This window comes from Mchenga conophoros, linkage group LG1 (assembly GCF_057382185.1).
Source record: "Mchenga conophoros isolate Kocher_MC1m ecotype Shallow Benthic linkage group LG1, M_conophoros_male_GT1.1, whole genome shotgun sequence".
Lineage (NCBI taxonomy): Eukaryota > Metazoa > Chordata > Actinopteri > Cichliformes > Cichlidae > Mchenga > Mchenga conophoros.
In genome coordinates, this window is record NC_140526.1 from 7,297,647 (window position 1) to 7,322,844 (window position 25,198).

General features: G+C 40.2%; 2 protein-coding genes across 3 annotated transcripts; one reads left to right on the forward strand and one right to left on the reverse strand.

Moving 5' to 3' along the window:
• Window positions 1-2,101: 2,101 nt before the first annotated feature.
• Window positions 2,102-11,880, reverse strand: mrps11 (mitochondrial ribosomal protein S11). The gene is made up of 6 exons (XM_085243294.1): window positions 11,691-11,880; window positions 11,404-11,502; window positions 8,012-8,110; window positions 7,506-7,635; window positions 3,326-3,391; window positions 2,102-2,286 (listed from the first exon to the last, which is right to left on the reverse strand). Exons 1-6 carry the CDS (start codon window positions 11,777-11,779, stop codon window positions 2,179-2,181), a joined length of 591 nt encoding a protein of 196 aa, XP_085099420.1. The 5' UTR covers window positions 11,780-11,880; the 3' UTR covers window positions 2,102-2,178.
• Window positions 11,881-12,338: 458 nt separating this feature from the next.
• On the forward strand, window positions 12,339-18,520 carry mrpl46 (mitochondrial ribosomal protein L46). Of its 2 annotated transcripts, none has more exons than XM_085243505.1 (4): window positions 12,339-12,629; window positions 15,239-15,440; window positions 15,839-16,009; window positions 18,135-18,520. In XM_085243505.1, the coding sequence occupies exons 1-4, from the start codon at window positions 12,354-12,356 to the stop codon at window positions 18,377-18,379; spliced, it is 894 nt and encodes a 297-aa protein (XP_085099631.1). In that variant the 5' UTR covers window positions 12,339-12,353; the 3' UTR covers window positions 18,380-18,520. The 2 variants fall into 2 exon arrangements, with proteins under 2 accessions (XP_085099631.1, XP_085099549.1); XM_085243423.1 differs by having other exon boundaries at window positions 18,132-18,518.
• The last annotated feature ends 6,678 nt before the right edge of the window (window positions 18,521-25,198 follow it).

Genomic DNA, 25,198 nt, shown 5'->3' on the forward strand with positions numbered 1-25,198 from the left:
TAAAAACATTTGCACCTGTTAAGGTGTAAAAAATTTTCTGGGTGTCTCAAATGTTAAAAATATCCAGAAAGGGTCAAAGAAAATCTTGAAGAGATGTTGAAACACAATAAAATTGATGGTACTTGGTATATACTTGCTTCCATTTCCACATTTCCCCACTCAGGATTGATCTTTCAAGGTCTGGTAATGAACTAATCATTTGATTCAGGTGTGTTAACCCAGGGTGGGATCTAAAACCTGCAGGACACCGGCACTCGAGGCCTGGAGCTGCCTACCCCTGCTCTAAAGAATTTTCTTTGAACATTGGGTGCCTTTTCATTCATTTTAAGTCCAGTCCTTGTATTTGAACATTTTCAGATCAATTTTTTATTTTGTTAAGGCACCTAACACTGATCTATGAATAATTCAAGCATAAAAATGCACCTAATTCAAGGGTGAACCAGTGTTCTATCTAAGCATAACTCAGAAAAAGAAATTAATTGCATATTTAGGCACTTTGTTGCTAGCAGCTTGTTGCAAAAACATAATTTGTTCCCATTTATTTATCAAAATCTACAAAAAAATGCCAAAGACTGTTTAACAGGAGTAAAAATAATATTTGTACTTTAAGATGAACTGGACTAAAGATGAAGTGGGAGGAGTTAAAATACTATGTAGAGCAGGGGTAGGCAACTCCAGGCCTCGAGTGCCGGTGTCCTGCAGGTTTTAGATCCCACCCTGGGTTAACACACCTGAATCAAATGATTAGTTCATTACCAGACCTCTGGAGAACTTCAAGAAATGCTGAGGAGTCATTTAGTCCTTTAAATCAGCTGTGATGGGTCATGGACACATCTAAAACCTCCAGGACACCGGCACTTGAGGCCTGGGGTTGCCTACCTCTGATGTAGAGCAAATGAACAGATCTGAAAGTGAATCCCTTAAGAAATACGACAAAGTTCAGCAAAGACCTGACACAGGACCAAAGACGTGTATCTGGCCTCGAATTGATCCATCTACTGTTCGCTGAAGTCTCATCATGGTCTCAGTGAGCGTGTGGATGTTACAGAGCCATTCTAAAGGAAATGGAAACAGATACAAAAAGGCAGAGGTATGCCAAAATACACAAGAACTGGACTGACAGCAGGTCTTATGGAATGACCAAAATAAATTTGAAATTTTTGGTTCAAATCACTGTCAGCATGTATGCAGAATGCTACGGTTAGATTTCTATCCAGCATTTAAGCCATCTGGAAAGCATCTGACTGGCAACGGCTCCATTTTTGCAGAATGATAATGACCTCAAACACACTGCCAGTAAACGCCATACATGCATGGAAAAAACACAGTAGAGAACTATGAGTCATGGACTGGCCTCCCAGAGCCTGGGTCTCAACGCTGTTCAAGCAATGTGGGATCGTCTTGACAGAGAAGGAAACAAAAGGCAGCCATCATCAAAGGAAAAATGTTGGCTGTCATTCAAGATGCCTGGGGAACTGTTCCTGACGGCTGTTTAAAGAAATGACAAGGTTTGCTTGGAGTTCAGGTTAGGTTGAAGAATAAAGGTCGTCATATCAAATATTGACTTTCAAGCTCATTAGAATGATAGAAACTGTTTGTGCCTTAAATCCTACATTCACATGTATACTTGCATGTTTAAAAAAAAAAAATCCATGCATTTCTTTCCCATTTTCCTATCAAAATGTAAAGAAAAGAAGAATGGAGGGGGGGAAGAGAGGAGACTTTTGTACTGATATCATGTTAAATAGATGTGTGGCTGTCTAATGTGCTGAAAGTTGAAAATATAAAAAGGCACACAAGAAGGTTAAACTTGGGCAATCTTGCATCAATCTGCAGTCCTGTAGGTTCAGCTGTGTAGCATAGTCAGGATCAAGGGTTCCTGTGGCTACTAGTGGTTCCCACGCAGAGCCGTTTCTGTGCTGTGTACAAACATCAGTCTACTAATGAACATAAAAGCGCCTGCAGTGAGAATGAAGGTTTATTCATCTGCCAACAGTAGCAGCAGAGGACTGAGAAGCCTGTTCTCTGCTCATTAATAACACCCATCTGCAATTATTTCCCCAAAACGCTTTTTGTAAGGTCAGCTCAGAGCCAGAAAAGCTACACAACAAAACTCTTTATTAGCATAATTCAACACAAAAGCTTCCTCCTGTTGCAGTGCATTCTGGCACACAAAGATCACGTCCTTCTGGCTTTCCGTGGGCGGCATCCATTGTGTGGCACGGGGGTGTTGTCAGTGATAGATACCACCTCCAGACCTCCCATTGTCAGACCTTTGATTGCAGACTGCAGAGCAGAGAAAAATGCATTCATTCATTAAGAAAGCTAATGGGAACAGATCAACATGTCTGCCGCTCCTTAAATTATCCTCATTATGACAAGTCTGGAAATAATTAGAGGACCACTTCTTCATGCTGTGACAGGTTTGCTGGTATTGCCCGCCCACTTGCATATCGGCACAGAGCAGGGTCAGCGGAACAAAACTAGTTTCATTTTCATCCTGTTATCCTGCAGTAAATTTTCCTTCTTCATACAAATGGTTCCTTGATTTTTTTTTTTAGATTTTTTTTTTTTTTAATCCTTCTTCAAACAGTGCAGATAGGGTAACATAATAAACAGGTAACACAAATAAAATACATTTTATTTTAAAATGAGATTAATCAAAAGGAAAAAGTCAATCTTGTGCACATTTAAGCAAAATGCACTCGTACCAATAACTTTAACATGATGTCTTTGAAGGCTGCTGTACTAAAGGCTGCTCCTCCGATTGCAAAAAACAATAGATGGGTCCTGGTGAGCTGTCAGTGTAGCATTTTTCTACTTGTGAAAATAACATCAGCAATTTCTCACCCCAATGAGAAAGACAGATGGGAGCATACTGACCAAACAATCAATGTTTTCCCAGAGTACAGCCATCAGAGAATTTGCTTCAGAGGTTAAGGATCTATGTAATGTTGTAACAGTATGTTGGTAAAATTACATATAATATTAAGAAGTTTCAGTTTCACATGTTTGCCTGTCCAGTCGTCTGAAAATAAGCCAACGCTTTTCATTGGTTGTCTTATTGGGTTATGACTGTATGCTTGCCTTTAACAGAAATATGACAAATTTCGATACCAAATAAAAGTACGAGTACAAGTTTATCATCTACTAAGCCAAAACAATTCTTTTAATAGGCTGTTTTAATGAGGCTTCCATCCCTGTTAACTGTCTTCAGTCTGAAGACAGACCAAACAACAAGATACAAAAATAATAACACTAATTAAAAATAAATCGTAGTTTTATCTGGAATAGCTTTAAAGATTTCTTTATAGAAACTACTCACCAAACGCCCAGGACCAAGACCTTTGACCACAACACGCACAAAGCTAACTCCTTTGGCTGTAGCTTTCTGTGCAGAAGGACAGAAGAAAAATCTGAGATGAGCAGCATCCCTTTGACTCCGGTGTTCAGAAAAGTCCAATAAAGCCAACAAATGAAATCCTCTCCTGGTTCTGAGGCTAATAGATGTGATTAGTAATCTTGACTAAAAACACAGTTGAGGAGCTTTAGACACACCATTGCTCTGAGTCTATGGCTTTTTCTCTGCTTTGCCACTTCTAACATGTTCAGAATAAGCAGGTCTCCAATTAATGTCATTCACTAGAGTCTTAAGATCGACTTCAACAAACAGTAACTGCAGCTTTCATTACTTTGTGACAGTTTCGCGGCTTAGCAGCCATTACAAGAGAAAGTAACCAGAGGTATTCAACTGTTAGTTTTAGGTATGTATACAAAGAGGCTTAATTGACAAAGAGGTAAACAAGAATTATTCTTTAAGATTTCCACCCCTCAAAACCAGTAGAAAAGACTCTTAATTTTAATTAATTAATTAATTAATTAAATAAATTTTTTTTTTTTCTGACTTGTATTTTCCTCCGTTTTCTATCTCTTACTCAATCATGTGGATTGAGAGAGTTTTTGTTCTTCTGGTGGCCGTGGAACTGTTACTTTTATGAAGGAACGGGACCGCGGCACATCTCCTACACGCACGGACTGTTTACTCCAGAGATCAGCTGATCGCCCTGATGCCGGCCGGCTCGCTGGCCAGGCCCGCAGAAGTACCAGCTGAAATTTGGAGGAAAACACATCGGGGATGCAGAGGTCAAGGACAGAAGAGAAGAAAAAAGGTGACGGTGAGACAGCGGAGGCTCGAAGCGAGGAGGAGGTTTAAACCGTGTCTGCCGTCTATTGTGATGGGAAATGTGCGATCGTTGGCAATTAAAATCGACGAGCTCTCAGCACTGGTACGGAGTCAGAGGGAATACCGAGAGTGTAGCCTGATGTGTTTCACCGAATCATGGCTGCACCAGGACATTCCCGATGAGAATGCTTCCGTGGAAGGCTTCCACACTGTTCGGGCGGACAGGGACAGCATCGCTAGCGGTAAGCGGAAAGGAGGTGGGCTTGCTGTTTTAGTTAACAACCGGTGGTGTAACCCTGCCAACATAACAATCAAAGAAAGGATTTGTTGCCCGGACACTGAACTGTGTGCTGTTGGACTCAGGCCGTATTATTTACCCAGGGAATTCTCTCACGTCATCTTGGTGGCTGTTTATGTTCCCCCCTCTGCTAACCCCACAGCTGCATGTGACACTATCCACTCTGCCATAGCTCGGCTACAGACTCAGCACCCGAGTGCCTTTATTGTGATCTCGGGTGACTTCAACCATGTATCACTGGACAATACACTACCAACATTCAAACAATATGTGGACTGTCCCACCAGGGGAGAGAAAACTTTAGACTTACTGTATGCTAACGTCAAGGATGCATACAGCTCCTCCTCCCTCCCCCCACTTGGTAGGTCAGATCATAACCTGATTCACCTCACCCCCCGCTATGTGCCAATTGTGAGGAGGGAACCTGTGACCACCAGGACTGTTAGGAGGTGGTCAGAGGAGGCAATAGCGGAACTACAGGGCTGTTTCGAGGTGACCGACTGGGAAACACTCTGTGAGCCTCACGCCGAGGACATCAATGGGCTTACTGAGTGTATCACAGGCTACATAACTTTCTGCACCGACTCCATTGTTCCAGCTCAGACTGTTCATTGTTACCCAAATAACAAGCCGTGGGTGACTAAGGACATCAAAGCCCTCCTCAACAACAAGAAGAGGGCTTTCAGAGGGGGCAACAAAGAGGAGGTGAGGAAGGTCCAGGTGTTACTAAAGGACAAGATCAGAGAGGCTAAGGACAATTACAGGAGGAAGCTGGAGTGGAAACTCCAGCAGAACAGCATGAGAGAGGTGTGGAGGGGCATGAAGACCATCACTGGATTCAGGCCAACCAACAGCAGGGGAGCTGAGGGAGGTGAGAATAGAGCCGACGAGTTGAATCTGTTTTTCAATAGATTCGACACCACAGTGTCTGCTCCCACCCCCACAACCTCACCTGCAGTCAGCCTGGAATCCAGAGCCACACCACTGTGCCAGCCTCTCTCTTCACATGTTGCCTCCTGTGAGATTCCTGACACCCCTCCCCCACCCATCACCTTCACTCAATACCAGGTTGAGATGCAAATGAGGAGACTTCACTCAGGCAAGTCTGCTGGACCAGACGGAGTGAGTCCCCTTGTCCTCAAGGCCTGTGCCCCCCAGCTGTGTGGAGTCTTTCATAAACTGTTTATGCTGAGTCTGAGTCTGCAGAGGGTCCCGGTGATGTGGAAGACATCATGCCTCGTCCCTGTACCAAAGACGCCTCGTCCCAGTGGCCCCCAGGATTACAGGCCCGTGGCACTGACCTCCCACATCATGAAGACCCTGGAAAGGCTCATCCTGGACCAGCTGCGACCCATAGTAAGACCACATCTGGATCCCCTTCAGTTCGCTTATCAGCCTCGTCTCGGAACAGAGGACGCCATCATCTACCTGCTCAATCGTGTCTACACCCATCTGGACCAGCCGGCGAGCACTGTGAGGGTCATGTTTTTTGACTTTTCCAGTGCTTTCAACACCATCAGGCCGACCCTCCTGGGTGATAAGTTAGCAGCGATGCAGGTGGATGCTTCTCTGGTGTCCTGGATTGTTGATTACCTGACAGGAAGACCACAATATGTACGTCTCCCACAGTGTGTGTCTGACAAGGTGATTAGCAACACAGGGGCACCACAGGGGACTGTCCTCTCCCCCTTCCTCTTCACCCTCTACACCACAGACTTCAGCCACTGCACAGAGACCTGCCATCTTCAGAAGTTTTCTGATGACTCTGCGGTGGTTGGATGCATCAGCAGGGATGATGAGACAGAGTACCGGGCTGTGGTCGACTCCTTTGTCACGTGGTGTGAGCAGAATCATCTGCAGCTCAACGTGGCAAAGACCAAGGAACTGATCGTGGACTTCAGGAAGACCAGGAAACACTTGACCCCTGTTTCAATCCAGGGGGTCAGTGTTGACATTGTGGAGGACTATAAATACCTTGGAGTACACATTGACAATAAACTGGACTGGGCTAAAAACACCACAGCACTTTACAGGAAGGGCCAGAGTCGTCTCTATTTTTTGAGGCGACTGAGGTCCTTCAACATCTGCCAGAAAATGCTGAGGATTTTCTATGAGTCTGTGGTGGCCAGTGCGATCCTCTATGCTGTTGCATGCTGGGGGAGCAGGCTGAGGGTCGCAGATGCCAACAGACTTAATAAACTAATCCGTAAGGCCAGTAATGTTGTGGGGATGGAGCTGGACTCCCTCAAGGTGGTGTCGGAGAGGCGGATGCTGTCCAAGATAAAGACAATGTTGGATAACACCTCCCACCCACTCCATGACATGCTGGTCAGTCACAGGAGCTCGTTCAGTGAGAGACTGAGATTACCGAAAAGCACCACTGAACGACACAGGAAATCATTCCTGCCTGTGGCCATCTCCCTGTACAAACCATCCACTTAACACACTGTTTGCTGCTACAGCTACACATGTTTCTTTTCCAACTATTTATTTATAAGTGACTTATGTATGTATGTATGTATGTATATATATGTATATATTGTACTATTCTTAGTTAGTGTATTGTCTGTCTTGTCTTAATGTTGGTTTAAAATGGAGCACTGTAACAAAAAATAATTTCCCCCAGGGATCAATAAAGTATTCTGATTCTGATTCTGATAATAAAAGTGTACAGCTACTTTTAATTTTCAATTGTAGCAAAAACATTTAAAAACTGATAAGAGGAAAGTATAATTTAACTCTACTGAATATGGCAGCATTATAATAAAACTTAATTTATCAACTATGCTGATTACAACAAATGAAAAAGAAAATCTGTCTGACCATAACTTTGTTAGCCTGCAGCCTTTATAAAATCCTCAGAGAAGCCAGTTTGTTTACAGCAAACATTTAATATTCATGAATTAAGTGTTGCTGCACAAAGTGGAGAAGCAGCAGATGCTGTAGTCTCTAATTTTAATTTAATTGGAACAATCTTCTGCAGGGATAATGAGGTGGCCCAGCGTTGTGTTGTATCGAACTCACCGCAGCAGCAGAGATGCCCGCAGTCTGAGCAGCGATCGGCGTCGACTTCTTGATATTTTTGAAACCTTCTGTTCCGCAGGATGTCCTCACCACGGACTGCCCTGCGCTGTCTGTCAGCTGGATGTGAGTGCTGGTAGAGAGAACAGCGAGTTACTGGGTCGCAAACTGCCGGGCATTTTTACAGTGAGGACAAATCAGCAGTCGTGAACTCTAACTAATATGTGGCTTTTAGCAATGGCCACCATGACTGTTAATAGGAAATTTAAATCACAGCAGAACATCTGATTTCACTGAATTATGATAACAGATCCAAGCAGCAATTTTCCCTCTGAAAGCAGGTTTCATGGTTACTTAATAAAATCAGAACACTACGGCAAATGGGTCTGAAATTACAAAGAGGAAAGACTAAAATAATGAAAGTGCTGACTGAATCTTGAATATTCTTTAAGAGATATTTTCTGACACTTACATTGTAAGTACAAATGTAAGAGTTTGCTTTCACTTACTTGTTGTATGTGGCTTTAATGTGAACAATTGGTAAGTCTTCAAACTTCTTCCCACCCCATCTCAGTGTGCTGTCATGTCCAGGCAGTGGAGGTAAATAGCTGTAGGATTGAAACAAAGATTAGCCATTAATGATAATACTGCAGCAGGCTGTGCTTCTATTTAATGGAGCTTAGTCTGCTGACAGTAGACAGTGAAACATGATGCTGGCAGGTGTTAAATTAAAGAGAAAACATGAATAAATGAATGAAGACAAGCATCCTTTCACATCAATGCACCACATGATAAAGGTAAGCAATACAGTCATGCTGTGGGACATGTATGAAAACCCTGTTAATTCGGGGTTTGTATTAAGATGGTGGAAGGAAAAGATTAAGTACACATCACTGAAGCTTTAGTCAGAAAGACTGCTCAAGCAGACAATGAACATTTAAATCTACATGAAAGCCATCAGTAAACAGTGGTGGAAATTGTGGTTGACAGGGCGCAGATTTGATGACTGTGGTGCACATGTGTTAGGAATAGCAATGAGAAAGGGAAAAAAATTAAGACAACTTTTTTTATGTGACTGAAAATGTCAATACAGGCCACATTAGCAAGAACAAGCAGCTGATATTTTTTAGTGCTGCAGGAAATAAAGTAGTGAATGCATTAAAAAAATAAAACAAAAACATACCACTGAACCTCCTAATAGATGCAGCTATGAAAATCCTAGGTAACATCCTTCTCAATTTATTGTGTTCATAAGATTTTCAGAAAACTTGACCTTTGACCTTGAGTTCAAGGTCATGGAGATTTGGACCTTAGCAGCTATGCCTTATGGTATCAGGTTGAAATTCCTAGGTGACTTTCTTTTTGAATGATGACATTCACAAACAACACCCCATCAGCCTCTTACAGCTGTGCCCCCTCCACCCCCCGCTATACATGGTTTGTGCCCATTCATCCATACCCCATTAGCAGTAAGTTTAGGATTTTACAAGTTCTTATTTTGATGTCAAATATTCAAACTGAAAAATGATTACATATATCCATAATATATTACTGAGTATTCAAAATAGATTGTGATATTTTACTAGTCACAATCTATTTTGTGACACTGGGATATTAAAAGCTAACTGCCAACTTTCAAGTTCATCTGATGATTTTAAAATCAACCTAGGGAACGAAGAAATAAAGGAGGTCAAAGATTTTAAGTTTTTAGGAATAATCTTAGATTCACATCTTAAATTTGACAAGCATGTAAAGAAGATTTCTAAGATGGTCAAGGCTAATCTGAATTGTTTTAAGTTAATTTTGCACTATATACCCACTTCAGCAGCTCAGATATTTATGCATTCTATATTTTCTCATTTTTCATATTGTATGACAGTTTGGACCCAAGCAGCACCATCTACAATTCAGCCTGTGGTATCCTTATATAACCAATCTTTAAAAATAATGGATAAAAAAATCTGTTCGGTGGCATCACTGTCACATTTTAAAGAAATATAATCTACTTAGTTTTAAGAGTTTTAATCGTTTGTGTTTTCTTAAATTCGTTTTTAAATGTATAAATAGGATGGCCACAGAGTGTCTCAATAGATACATCCAGAGACAAGATAGTAATCGTATTACTAGGAGTAAGGTGAACGGCAACTGCAAGATATTATATTGCAGATCTACATTCGGTCAGTCAGCTTTTTCTATAAAGGCTTGTCATCTGTGGAACACACTTCCAACCGATATCAAATTGATTACAGACATTAGATCCTTTACATTGAAGGTTAAAGGGAAATCAAAGTTGTGGTCATTTTAACTAATGATTTAAATTTTATTTTAAATTGTCTATTAATTGTAATTGTATTTATGATGTAATTTGGTTTTATGAAAATGTATGTTTTATTGTAAAATGTATCTATTTAGATTGTAAGCCCAACAAGGGACAATTGTTGAAAATTAGCAGTAGCTATAAACCTATGTGCAGTACATCAGTTTCATGTCTTGCACTTGAACTATGTTAAACTGCACTGTCCCTTTTAAATAAATAAATTCAAATTAAAGATAAAACCTGAACTGCTGACTGCTGAACAGTGAGGACATCCAGGGGGGCTTTGTTATATTATCACGATTTGATTTAACTCTCCTTTTGCTCAGATTGTCAAATTACAGACCCCGGAAAACAGTGTGACACAAAAAATAAAAAAAGGTAATCGAAACTGATTTTATATTTTATAACCAACTAACAAAATAACTTTCAGATGGCAGTTTCCATTAAGTGACAGGTGAGGAATGTCTCCCTCTCATTTTTTCCTCTTTCATTTGCCAAACCAATTTCCAACTGGCCCCATTCCATTAACACATTCACCTTACACGTGAAAGCTCCCCGGTTCAACTCCATGAGGAGACGCATGTTGTGCTTCAGGAGACCAAAAGTTTGCATAAATGGCAGGGTTGTGTCATAAAGGGCATCCAGCATAGAAATCTGTGCCAAATCAAATTTGTGGATCCATCTGCCGTAGCGACTCCTTGGGAAATAAGGGAGCAGCTGAATGTACCATTTGCTAAGCAAACTTCCATTTGTTTACTTCATTTTGGAAGTACTTTAGCAAGGATACCCAGCTGAATTTGGGAGAGCCTAAAAGCCTCAGCAGCATAGGGGGAAAGGAGTAAGTGTGACCACTGTGCTATTTGCTACCAGTTACATTTAAAAATGTTTTATGTATATAGCGAGACCAAGAGTGCATTCCATCAATTCAATTGGAGACCCAGAGGCCATAGCACAATGCAGTACAGACACAATGAGCTGACCGTGGTAGAAGAACAGATGTATATGTGTGTGCAGTGTATAGATAGATAGATAGATAGATAGATAGATAGATAGATAGATACTCTCATACATACATACATACAAATGGGTTCAATACCAAAAATTTCAGAAAATAATATTGTGGTCAGTTATTTAATGTATTGATCCTCGTGGGGAAATTCCTCTGTGCATTTAACCCATTCACTCTGTGAAGCAGTGGGCAGCCATTGGGCGCCCGTGGAGCAGTGTGTAGGACCGGTACCTTGCTCAGGGGTACCCCTGAGGGCTACCTGGATGGGCCACCTGGAGACAGAGTTACTGCAAATCAGTATATAAGCTTCTTTCCATCCTAATGGAACCAGTTTCTTCCAGGATGTCAAAATGCCCCATCCACAATATATTTTGCAGTCAACCCAGACGCCTGTGAACTTTTCGGGCGTTCTTCGTTGCTCTCAAATAAACTAATTGTGCAATATCTTTCTGGAAAATGATGGTGCATCCCTCCAGAAGAGTTCAAGAACCGCGTTGGGGCGGTTTGAGCTGTACATTTTGGCACACCTTGCTTTATGTTGTTTCATTTCATTTGCATGTACATTTGTGCCTGACCTGAAGTCCTTCGCAGTCTCTGCGCTGGAGGATGCTTCTTTCTCCTGATGCCTGATAGCACTGCTGCATATTGTCCGCTGCAACGCTCTGCTTCCACATCTGTACACACGCAATTTAATTAGCAACAACTTTATGAACCTGTCATATTAAACATAATCTTCTGTTGATATTGTAATCATAATTATAAAGGTGTCATCTAAAATACTATTTGTTATCCAAATGCTACAGCCTAGAACTAGCCGCCAGCTAACATAAATGCTAAGAAAACATAGCCATAAAGCACTTACAGAGAGGCCGTATTTCCGTTCAGAGGGGCAGACAGCTGTCGACATACGGTACTCAGTGAGCTAAACAATATACAGCTAAATTTATTCATGTTCCACACACTTATACACAATCTTGCAGCCAGACGTTAAATAATTTTACACACAACAAACGTGACATTGAGGAAGCGATCCAGACCAGACCAGACCAGTAATACCCCCGGAGGTGTGCGGGGGTGGCGTCACGTTCAAAAAATAATATATGTAGAAGCTTCACTTATACATTGCTTATAATCCGTTTTCATTTAATTAAAATATAATGATAATATTTAGTATGGGTGTATAAGTGGCGTATTATTGTTTTTTAAATATATTAATTTCATTTCACACCCACGGTTATGGTTAAATAGATTGTCCGTTTTCCCGCATAGAATTGTGGGTCGAGAACGGAAATGGTGCTTTCAAGTACTTAAAAAACCCCTCGACATTATGCCATTTTGTGTTTAATAAAAACGTATCTTCGTCAACCAAACATTGTAGCGTTTTACTTAAAACACAATAAATAATATAATTACTCTATAAACTACTATCCGCAGAGAAATTATGTAAAGAATCTTACTTCCATTTTGTTTTATTTAGCATTTTCTAATGTTAGGATTTATTTTATTTTTTTTGCTTGTACATTGAATGCAACAGAAAAAGATGGCTGCGCCCTGTGGAAGAATGGCAAGTCGGCCTCTCCTGCAGTTTCTGTCTCGTTTCAGCAGATCTCCCGTCGGAAACACGGGCTTCCGTCAGTTTTCCAGCGCTACTGTTTGCCGTGCGGCTTTTCAGATCAATGAAGCGGCGGAAAGAGCGAATTCTCCGTGGACTCTGATGGCAGCGGTGTGTCTGCAAAGGCTGCCGGTCATCTCAGCGGACTGCAGTCCTATCGAGCAACAGTTCAAACAGATGCTTCACCAGGTGAGTCTCCGTATCATGGAAGGGCTGAAGACTATGAGTGAAAAGAATAAACTGTTTTTGTTTTGTTTTTCTTAGCGTTCACAAAGTACATGCGGTCATTTGAAAAGAAAACACACATGTTGGTTCTAGGCAGAAATATATGACGCTTGGGGGATGTTACAATTTATATTTCACAGCTATCACTATATCAAGGCTAACAGTTAGAATATAGAGTCCAGTGATTTTGTGATACACGATGCGGTGCAAGACAGTCCTCCAAGATGAAAACTGGGATGTCCCAACAAAAGATTTATATAAATATGTTTGTGGATATCAGAAAATAAGTGTTTGGAGAAGAGAGTGCAGGCAGGGTGGATTGGATGGAGACGAGTGTCAGGGGGTGATTTATAATAAGTTAGCAGCAAGAGTGAAAGGGAAGGTGAGACCTGATATGATGTATGTTTTGGAGGTGGTGGATTTTCATTGGGATTGAACAGGATGGACAAGATTAGAAATGAATACATCAGAGGGACAGCTCAGGCTGAGGAGTTTGGAGGCAAAAGATAGAAAGGTAAGGTGGGGATGGTTTAGCCATTTTCAGAGGAGGAATAGTGGGTATTATGGGTAAAGGATTTTGACGACGGAGCTGGCAGGCAGGAGGGAAAGAGGAAGAACTCAGAGGAGGTTCATGAATGTAGTGAAAGAGGACAGACATATAGATGGCTGGTGTGACAGAGGAGGCTGCAAGGGATTGGGTGAGATGGGAGCTGATGATCCATTGTGGCAACCCCTGAAGGCAGCAGCTGAAAGAACAAAATAAAAATATTGGATAAATTGGATGAGGAAAATAAAATGGATGTATGGATATAAAAATCTGAAAAATGGTCAGGCCACTCACTCACATGTTATTTGGCATTTTGAAATCCGAGGCAATATTTGAACATGAGTATCTCAAAAACTATTAAAGGTAAAAGCCTGAAGTTTTCATTTTATATCTGGACTCTGTGCAGGCCAGTCAAGTTTTTCCACACCAGCCATATTCTATGTCTTTATGGACCTTGCTTTGTGCACTGGTGCACAGTCATGTTGGAACAGTAAGTGGGCATCCCCAAACTGTTGTTACAAAGTTGGGAGTGTGAAATTGCCCCAAATATCTTGGTATGCTGAAGCCAAGCCCCACACCATAATCGCCCAAACTGTACGCTTGGCCATCCAGGTCTTTATGTCTTTAAGACATTCCTGCAGTTTAACTAATTGGTGTGTGTTATCTGGCTTCATGGACAGACAGAGCTGGGTGTCATCTGCATAGCAGTGAAAATGTATGCTATGTCTTCTAATGATGCTGCATGTATATATATATATATATGTGTATATATATATATGTGTATATATATATATATGTGTATATATATATATATATATATATATATATATATATATGTATGTGTATATATATATAATGTATGTTTATTTAAGTGTCCTTTCTGGAATTTTAACTGATAACTAATATTCAGATCTGCCACAGTTGTGTGAATTACTTGAAATGTATGCACAAAGCAAGAAAATTATTGCAGAACATGGTGGTATTCATTTTTATCTCTATTATCTTGCTGTAATAATAGTTGGAGGCCAAATTATATCTAGACAAATCAAAGAGCTGCACAGCTCTCATTTAAAAACAAAGTTATGTGTCAAGTATAGAATTAAAACAGAGGCAATGACAAAGTTTTAAGCAGAAGTAATGTAACTTGTCGATCAGTGGTTAATCAGTTCAAACCAACTCAAGAAGTCCTGACCTCAAAATTCTTCTCACTTTGTTTGCTATCAAATGCACGATAAAGCAGAGATGCAGATGGAGGTTTACTGTGTGGTGTTGTGTGCTGCCTGAATAACAGATGGTTTTATAAAGAAATGTTGGAAAAAATGTTCAGAGTAGTCTAACTCCTTTGGGCTAACCTTTGGGCTGCTGAGATTATTTCAACTCAGATTTACTTTATTATTTCAAACTTTGGCCAAATTTGATGTGAACCTTCAGCTTTGTAATATTATATACACGCACCAGGCAGTTTACTTTACTGGTACTCTTTTTTTTTTTCCCCCTTCAGAGCTGCTTAAATTCTTTGTGGCAACAAAGGTGCCTTATTCCAAAATTCCTCTACATCCCTGAGGTGCTGTATTGGATTGATGTCTGGTGACTGTGCAGCTCATTTGAGTAAAGAAAATTCATTGTGAAGTTCAAGAAACAAGGTTGAGATGATTTGAGCTTTGTGATGATGTGTTATCCTGCTGGAAGCAGCCATCAGAAGATGGCTATATTGTTGTTATAATGGGATGGATGTAGTCAGCAGCAATGCTCAAAAACAATGCTCCCACACTATTGCACCACGACTATGACCCTGAACTGCTGATTCAAAGCTGCATGGATCCATATTTGATGTTGTGTTTGCCAAATTTTGACCCTGCAATCCGAATGTTGCATTTTTGAAGACCAGGCAATTTTGGTGAGCATGTACAAATTGTAGCTTCAGTTTGATGTTGTTAGCTGACACAGTGACAACATGAGACTCGGCAGCAATGCCCAGACTGAAAGATGTCCTTTTGAGACACAGGCCTCTTCTGGATTCTTTCAGATCGAGCTGGAAAAGAGCGTTCTGTCGGACCACGAGCTGCGCCTGCTGGAAGATGCAGAGAAGATGAGTCGTAAGCAGGCGGACGACTACGATTCAGATGAAGAGGACAGCCACGGGGACAAGGAGATAATGATGGCTCAGGACTTGGAAGACATCTGGGAGCAGAAAATGAAGAACTTTCAACCAGCGCTAAGGGTCAGAGGTCAGTTTAGGCAGTGTATGATCAGTAAAGGAGTAGACCAGCATGCACACAGTATGAAAACATACTCAAGCACTGCAAATGTGCCTGATGAAATGTCTGTAATTTAATGTGATGTATTGTAGTATTCAGCCTTTAGTGGTGCTCCAATCATTAATCAAGTAAAACAGAATGAGAATGAAAATTAGATTATCTGAAGGAGTCTCACAGAGCTGGATTTAAATGAAATTACCAGAGAGCGAATAGCCTTTAATGTATTTTTTGATATTCAGAAAATCTATTTGCTCTGGAATTCTAAATTAGCATTTTGCTCCCTGTGACATTTGAAAAGTTAGTGTGAGTTTTGCAGACAACGACAGAGCTGTTGTGAAGCTGCTGACTGCCTCCTGTCTCTGGTTTAGCTGATGTAGATAAAGACTTGACCTCAGCAGAGCGCTGCTTGGCCGACTCCCTGGTTCTTCTGGCTGAGCAGGAAGTGGGTGATGAGAAGCTCTGGCTGCTGCCTCAGACTCGGTGGCAGGAGGGGGAAACGCTGCGACAGACGGCTGAGAGAGCTCTCACCTCCCTGCCAGGTAACTTAAGTTTTCAGGCTGCTAAGCACCAGAATTATTTAACAAATTTAGTTTCCTAACAGCTTCTTATGGATTTTATACATTAATTCAGGTGTACTTCAAACTTGAATGGGTCTGTGACTACTTTTTTTTTGATTAATCTGCCCTTATTTTCCTGATTAAATCATTTTTCTCTAAACTGTAATTAGTGCTGGTTTAAATCAGAGAATTACTAAGGCATCAGCACTACGAACACAGTGTTAGTAGATAAACCTCCCATTAATAAACGGGGATGTAAATTGCAGTTAATTCCCTTCATATTTGATGCTTTATGATGGAAAATACTTTATTTTCATGATTTTTGGAAAGCCTTCATATTTTGGCTAATTGCAGCCCACTTTAATATGAAATGAATTGTAAAATCTAAATATCTGAACATATTTATTTTAAACCCCAAATATTTTCAGATTTTGTACAGCCCAATAAAACTACACTAATTATACATAGAGCATGTCCCAGTACCCACATCCTGTCTAATTCATTATTCCTTGTTCAGTTTTCTGGGATTTGAAACATTTGTCTCTTTAGTAGTATTCTCATGTCAAGAAGGATGAAAAGAATTTTTTAAATCATATTTTATTCAAAAAATGCTGTGAACAAGGCTTTGCCCCATTTCTGATTTCAAGGTCAAAGCCTTAATTATGCCAAAGCATCTCAGTCTGTTTTTACTCTGGACTTTGACTGGACTGCTCTAAAACCTTTATTTTTTTTGAGGCATTTAGAGGTGGACCTGCTGAAGTGTTCCCAATCACTGTGCTGCTACATAATCCAAGTGGGGTTGAGCTTCATGGCATAAACTGATCCCCTGGATGAATCCTGGGAAGGTTCACCATTGTTTTAGGGTTTCTCCATTTGTGGATAATGGCACTCACAGTGGTTCACTGCAGTCCTAACATCTCTGAAATGGGTTTGTAAGATTTTATAGACTGATGACTTTGTCAGGAAGGAGGCAAATACTTTTTCATAGCATTGTACATGGGTATTAAGACGGATCCAGTCTTTGGACAGCCTTATGTAGCAGGTGAAGCAAAAACAAATTAATCTGCTGATATTTGTTAAATATGTTTTTATCAGTTAAGAACTTCCCACATTTAAACAAGTACCCCAAAGTGCAAGTGTGTGTTGGATATTTAAGCACATTTTAAAATAAGTGTTAAGGGCAGGATTTGAGGTACTGTTAATATCCAAAATTATTGTCCACATGCTTCATTTGCTGCATTCTTACTGTATTAGCATCCTGATCTCTTTTGTTATAATGATCCAGCTTTATCCTAAGGATCTTTAAAGTCTGATGTGATCATTCATAAATTCATTATCCACAACAAGAGGTTTACTGTAAATCCCCTCTGAAAACTCATTTGCATACACCTCATAGAGCAGTGCTTGGCCCCGAGCTGTCATCTCCGCTAAGACGTCCACTGATCTCAGCCGTAGATTAGAGTCTGTTTCAGAAATAATAAGCAGACGATTTGACCAAAGTTAAGGGTGAGAGGTGAAGCTGATGACTAATGGCAGAAATATTCCCAGTCACCCAGTAATGATCCCTCACATTAAATATATTAACTGTCTGATTCTCAACATGTATCCAAGCTTTAAAGCATTTAAATAAGAGTCCACAGACTGACTGTACTAAACCATTTCACAACATTTCTCAAGCTATTAATGTGTCAGCTCCATCAATCACTTCCTAAGCCATTCCCCTGACAATAACATTTGGTAGAGGGTTTTATTTAAGGTGTCTTAGAGGAGCAGAAGTTGATCCATTTTTAATATAGCTGGACTCGGTGAGAATCTAACATGGCCGTGTTGTGCCTCACTCTGCACATTGAGCCAGCAGCGACCGTGGGGATTTACACGACATGACATTAGATTAAAAAGTGGGTTGTTGTCGCAGCACAGAAGAGAAACAGAATATGAGGGTGATGTAACACTTTAATTAGAGGAGTCAAACACTGATGATCCACAGGAATGCGACAACATAAAGCGGCACCATTAGAAAGTGTTAAAAGCTGCATAAAGGTTAGCAACATCTGCACTTTTGTTTCCATCTGCATGAACTCACAGCCTGTTTTCCTACCTGCAGCAGCTGGTTTCAAGGCGACTTTCCTTGGCAATGCCCCCTGCGGAGTGTACAAGTACAAACTGCCCAAAGCCATTCGGACAGAGAACTCAATCGGGACAAAAGTATTCTTCTTCAAAGCCATCCTGGCAGATGGTGCCCCTCCCAAAACCAAAAAAGCTCCTTTTCTGTGGGTGAAGAAGAGTGAACTGCAGAAATACCTCAAACCAGCGTACATGATGAAGGTCGAACGCTTCATCCTAGACTTGTGACACTTAAAGTTATACAGGGACATTGACTTACATTTATGAGCCCCAGAAAGTTACCTTTATTGCTTATCTGTCATCTTGTATCTCAGAATATCTTGTGACATGTCTGTATATTTCATTCTACAAATAAAGTGTTTTTTCACACTTGAACCAAAGTAATATCTACTTGATTGTAATGTTGTCCTGAGACTATGTGATATTTTTGTCTGTTAGGAGTATCTGCCTGGGACAAGTTTCAAAAGGTTTAGGGTAGATGTTACTTAAGTTAATTTTCACTAGATATACTACCTGATCAGGTATGTCATGGGAATGGAGGTGCTAAGTGGCAATTTACTGAAAAAGTAATGTAAATTTACAAGCATGGAAACGGACGCTAAGTGTGTGATATTGGCTGTCTTCAAGGTTCCACCTCGCTGCACACTAGCATCATCTGTGCCTACACATCATGCCATCACCAACAATGTTTTTTTCCTTGTACTGGTCATTCTCATAAAAGTAAATCATGTATGCCCCAGACAAATCTGAACGTGTTTTCTGGCAGAACATGGTGAGATGTCCTGGATTGGCTCATTTTGTGCACAAAGAAATGCTCTTAAGAACGGACCTAAACATAGACCAATGAGATGAAGATATCCTTTTCTTGGTTTGATTCCTGCCCTACAGATCACAACCCTCTAACCATCCCTCTAAGTAATACTATGAAATCAAGGCAAAAATGAAACTTAGGGGAAAAAAACAATAAAAAAAAAAGCTTGAAAGTAACACCTGAAAGCAACTTTCAAAACAAAGTGCAATTCTTCAATGCTGATGCAAGTATTAAAATGAGGGCTATGATCTACCCACAGTGTCCTCCCTCAAGTACTATATCAGCCAATAGTAGGCCTCCAGAGATGATGTGTCATATCATTTATCACAGCTTGATAGCCTACACAGCTACAGACGGTCCTAATTAAGATTGCCCGTCATTCAATATGAAGAAGAGGATAGACACGGATTTCGTGGGTGCTGCAGGGAATATTTAGAGCCCAAACATTTGTCTAATAAATAAGCATGAATGCAGTAGAAGACTTGGTAGAAAGTATTTAATTTTCACACTGCCACAAAGTTTGTCAAAGAAGCAAGAAAATCTCACATGGGGCCCATTCCTTTTTTTCAGCAATGTGTTTATTATTTTTAAACTTGAATATAAAATACGATTTCATACAACCACTAAATCTTTTGGGGCAAATGTAATTATCCCCGCTACAAATACACAGACATGCATGCACACATAGTGCTGTGCAAATGTAGACAGGTGTGTGGAAAAAAATAAATGGAGTTCAAGAAGGACATTTATCTCAAACAGTCTCAAACCAATAATTTCTTCCAACCATTGGGTGAAATTTTCAACTTTAGAAGTGTTGTTTGCTTGGTTGCTAAATCCTTTCAATGCAAGCTTGCCTCTTTTTCTAGTTTAGAGCTTTCTCAATAACACAGTTTGGATTTTTTTTCTTTCAAAATTCATCCCAAAACACACTCGTGGGATTCAGTCTTGTGCAGAAAGTTTTGAACGTGAGAGCAGAAGTAATGCTGAAACACATCTGAGCTATTTAAGTCCAGAGGGTTATAAATTAATTAAAATTAATTTATCAATAGTGTGAACATGTGCCCCATGCATATTTAAAGAGGTGACTTCTCTAGACAAAAGACACAAAAGAGGACAGAAGATTAAATCATGCATGCATGTGTGTTGACTCATTAGTGAGAGTATTAAATGAGATTTTTTTTAATCAGCAAGAGAACAAATATTTGAAAAAGAGAGCAAAACAGGAGCTTTTCTTTAATATATTCCTTTACAACAGGGGTGTGTAACTCCAGTCCTCGAGAGCTACTGTCCTGCAGATTTTAGATGCATCCCTACTCCAACACAGCTGAATCAAATGACTGGATTACTTCTTCAGCATGCCATCTGGTAAAGGCCTTGTAACAAGCAGTTCATTTGATTCAGGTGTGTCGGAACAGGGATGCATCTAAAAGCTGCAGGACAGTAGCTCTCGAGGACTGGAGTTGGACATGCCTGCTTTACATAAATGATAACGTTTGCACCACAAAATTTACCAGGATGCACAAACTGAAATGAATTTCCTTGCAGAAGGTTTCTCAGGCGCTCCACTTATGTTTCCACCTAATGTTTAAAAAGAAACCTAAGCCAACTCTTCCAAGTGAAAACTTTCCTTTCATTGAGAATGTCGTCGTAGTCCAAGTAGTCTATGAATTCTTTTTCCATTTGTTTTTATACAGACTACAGTATTAAAATATTTAGACTCATTGTTATTTTCCAATTGTGAATTTTACTACTCACCAACTTCCATCAATCTGGGCAGTGCTATAGCTAAGATTCAGCCTTTGATTATAACATGTAAAACCATTTAAAACATAATTTTAATATTTCATATATTATATATACATATTCATATATACATTATACATACTCACTTAAAGTTTGACTTTAATCAACTTTACCCAGTGCGTATCATAACTTATTCTGTATATAAGCATACTGATATTGAACACTGATATAGGACAATATTCAAATCATGACATTTTTTGCATTGCATCTAGTTTTATTTTAGGTTACGCATGAGTTTAGTTTTAATGGTCAAACCTAAATTTAAGATGCCCCAAACCCCTTAACTGTACAAGTGCTATTTTCAACATTTAGTAGTCACAGTTGACTGTAATTCAATTCCTTCCTCCTTCAAATGGGCAAGACAAACATTCAAGATAGCCACAAAGAAATCTTCCTTGTACAAAACCTGACACTTTGTCATTCACGTGTGTTCAGCTTTCAATTTCAGATATCCATAATTTCATTTTTGATATCCAGAATGTTCATTCTGACTCATCATTAATGGGAACAACTCTCATTTCAGATATCTACAAAGTTCCACTTGACATTTTACTTCATATATCAAAAACGAAACATTTCTCCAGATATCTGTAATGTAATCTTGAATGTTGATAATAGACAATGACTAGTTAAAATGACATTAAAAGGGAAAACCTAAACTCTGTGAGGGGGCTCTGTTATGCTGTCATGGTTTTGGTTCACCCATCCCCTGAGAGGAAAGGGAAAGGGGCTGCAAATCAATACAAAGTGGTTCAGACTGATTACCTTTATCTTATAATGAAGCATTTCTATCCTGCTGCGAGTGGTTTCCAGGACAACCATACGCTCAGTCATAGATCCACTGATGAATATAAACACGATAAAAGCACATGCTTTGTTCTTCAAAGTCACTAGATCTCAACTCAGCTGAACATCAAGAAATTTTGGATTGATATTATAGACAGCACTCTTCACCATCATCATCATCATCATCATGAAAACACCACATGAGGGAATATGTTTGGGAAGAATCGTCTTGGAGAATCAGTGCCAAAACTTACTTATGTAGCACATGGAGGTCCAAAACCTTATTAGGACACTTTATGCTGCTCTTTCCTTTAATTCCTCATTTGTCTGTACTTGGTTCCTGTGTCTTTGTGTTCTAGGGATGATGTATTGTTGCAATCCCATTCAAACTAATAATTACATAGTTGTCTTTTTGGTCGTGTCTGCACTGATTGATTAATTTTGGCACTTGAGGCCCTCAGTGTCCCACAGCGTTCTTTTGTCCTGTCTTTGTCACAGATTTGGCGCCATATAAATAAAGTTTTGCCTTCAGAATGGCTTTAATTCTTCATGGCATTGACTCAACAAGATTCTGGAAACACTCCTCAGTGATTTTGATCCTTATTGACATGATAGCGTCACACAGTTGCTGCATTAGTGTCTCCTTCACTACACCCAAAAGGTGGTGCCTTATAAGTACAGGGAACTGTCATCTTCAAATAGCCATCAGAAGATGTGCACACTGTTGTCAGGAAAGGATGGGCATGGCCAATAAAAAATTATGTTTAATTGGTTCTGTGGGGCCCAAAGTGTGTCAAGAAAATGTCCCCCCACACTATTATGTCCCCACCAGCAACCTGAACCATTGATACAAAGCAGGGTGGATCCATGCTTTCTTGTTGTTTATGTCAAATTCTAACTCTACAATCTGAATGTTGCAACAGAAATTAAACTGATCAGAAAGAGCAACTTTTTTTTACAATCTTCTCTTATCCATTTTTTAAAAAGCCTGTGCAAACTGTAGCCTTGGTTTTTGGTCTTTAGGTGAAAAGAGTGACAATCAGGTTTGGCCTTCTATTGCTGCAGCCCATCTGCTTCAAGGTTCAGTGCTGTTCTGCATGCCTTCATTGTAACCCTTTCAGCTTGAAGCAGTTTGGGGATTCTCTTTTGACCTCTGACATCAACAAAGCAATGAGAGCATAGAGAAGTGCCTATCCCTAGGTATTTTGTCTCTCTTTTCTTTTTCTTTTCTTTTTTTTTTTGCCGTTCTCTGTAAACTATAGAGATGGTTATGTGGGAAATCCCACAGATCAGCAGGTCCTGAAATACTCAGACCAGTCTTTATGGCACCATCAACCATGCCATGTTCAAAGTCACTTAAATCACCTTTCTTCCCCATTTTTGATACTCAGTTTGAACTTTAACAGGTCATCTCCACGATGTCTCCACTTAAGAAAGTGGCCAGTGAGCGTAATTTGATTAGGCTGGGGTTTTGGTGCCAATCCCATATTATTGAACTGTGAGTAGCTTCTCTCTCAGCTGGGTATCCTAACTTTGTTAGGAAGCTACTGGAGCAATATCACATCAGGTTCTAAGTCCCTTAAGGATTCCACATTCTAAGTTGTAAAAATAAGTGTAAAAGCTGGTGGGAATGACTTGCAGTTGGCCGTTTTGCAGAGGTGGACACACATTTCCCAACAAAGACAAAATGTTTTGGAAAGATATGATCAAAACACCCACACAACACAAAAAAGCCATGACACAACAGTTTAAATACAACCCAGTGCCCACTCACATCAGTAATTTGTTCTAATGTTCACTTTTACTGCATTCGTGGCACCTATTTTTAAAAAAGGGTTTGACATGACACACTAAAGACCTGCTACTGGCTGACTCATGCTGTGTTCAATTCAACTCAGAGGTCCCAAATTCCAAAGTTAGACATGCCAAATTTTGAGCTCAAAGCTTTTCATCGCTAATTATGCCAGATGAAAAAATGCAAAAAAAAAAAAAAAAAATTAACTGCGAGCAGCTTAATATTAGTCGAGCTACATCAGTAGATTTTATGCATCAACAAAACAGAAGAGATTATATAATAGCTCTAAGAGGCTGTAACACACTGCAAGCACCATATTTGTTTCAGATATGCAGTATTCCTATAAAGCTTAGCAAAAGTTCATGTTTTGCATGTGGATGTTGTCTGCTTTTTGAAAAAGTGCAGATGCATCAAATTGGCCTTTAATTATTGGGGTCTGACTTGAAGAGCTGTTTCATTGCAAGTTGAATTGAGCACAGAAACATTACTTAATTACAGGGTATGATTCATAATTTAGTCCTGCTGCGTTCACAGTATTTTTTAGACCTTTTTTTGTCAGGCCCAGCCATCATTCAGAAATTCACTCATATGTTTCATAAATGCTTAAAAACGGGTCCTTGAAAATTGAGCACTGATTTGTGTTGCTGCAGTGTTGAGTGCACTCTTGATGCTGAACTGTGTGGGTCTGAAAGGCCCGCTGGAGATAAACTGATGAGCTTCAGATGCAACCAGGCTGTTCTGTCTAGCAGTAGATGGCAGTATTTGCACATCAGCCTCTGAGATGACTGTGAGAAGCAGTGTAATTAGGCCTGTGTGGTGACCTCAGAGGGGGACTGCAGAGTTTTTCTGATCAGTTTGGCTTCCTCTAACACATACTGAAAATATCCATCATATCAGGCTAATGTTCCTTTGGAATAGCTAGAACAATTCGTCTTAGGTAAGAGCATTCTGATGTTCCCGACCCATTCACTGCCTGCAACCAGCCTGTTCTGTCTATTTGTGTCTACTAGGACGGGATGTTATTAATGTTGTAGACATTGCCATTAGATTTTTCCATCTTTATTTTCAGGATTTGTTGAAAGTCAGCAGCCTGAGCTGTTTGTGAGAGTGCCTGAGTGCTATGTGAACCCGCTCTGACAGTCGAGATGAGGGATGCGAAGGTCAGGGCACGCTAAACAAGGCCGTTTCTAACTGTTGGACAATTCAGTTTGCACACAGAACCTTAGTGTTCTGAAGGACTGACATTAGCCCACTGCTACCCTCAGCCCAGTTGTAGTCATATCAATCACAGGCACAAAAAGAGAAACAGTGGATGCTTTAATCTCTAAGGGGAGTCACATGAAAGATCGTTATGCTTTTTGTATTGAAAAGCCCTTAGAGATCAGGAAAAGCTGACTTGGGAATCAGAAATTGCCAGTCTGAATCCAGAAACCATCAAAGCATTGCTAGTAACCATAGAAATCTTTTAATCACTTATGAGTCATTTTTGTTCCCCAAACAATGTCAAGGTGCCCCCAGACTAAAGCAGTAAACTACCACTTGCTGTTGAGGCAGTCTGGGACATGGATGAACTCTGAATTCAAAACAAGTTGGGAATAAAGGGCCAGCCCATCGGTTTGTAACCGTAACCGTAGGACAGAAAACCAGGATGTGCCTTCTCCTTCAATTTTAGAGATCCCCAGCTGTATGGAGATGTAGAAGAACACTTCTAGGGGGCACTTCTTTTATTTTACACTAGCCTGAGTTTGCAAAGTGCTACTGAGCACAGTGAAAACAGCTGCACGATGTCTTCCATGTTACTGGAGCAATCACTGGAATTAGGGTGATTGCTGAATTAGGAGGGTCTGGGAGG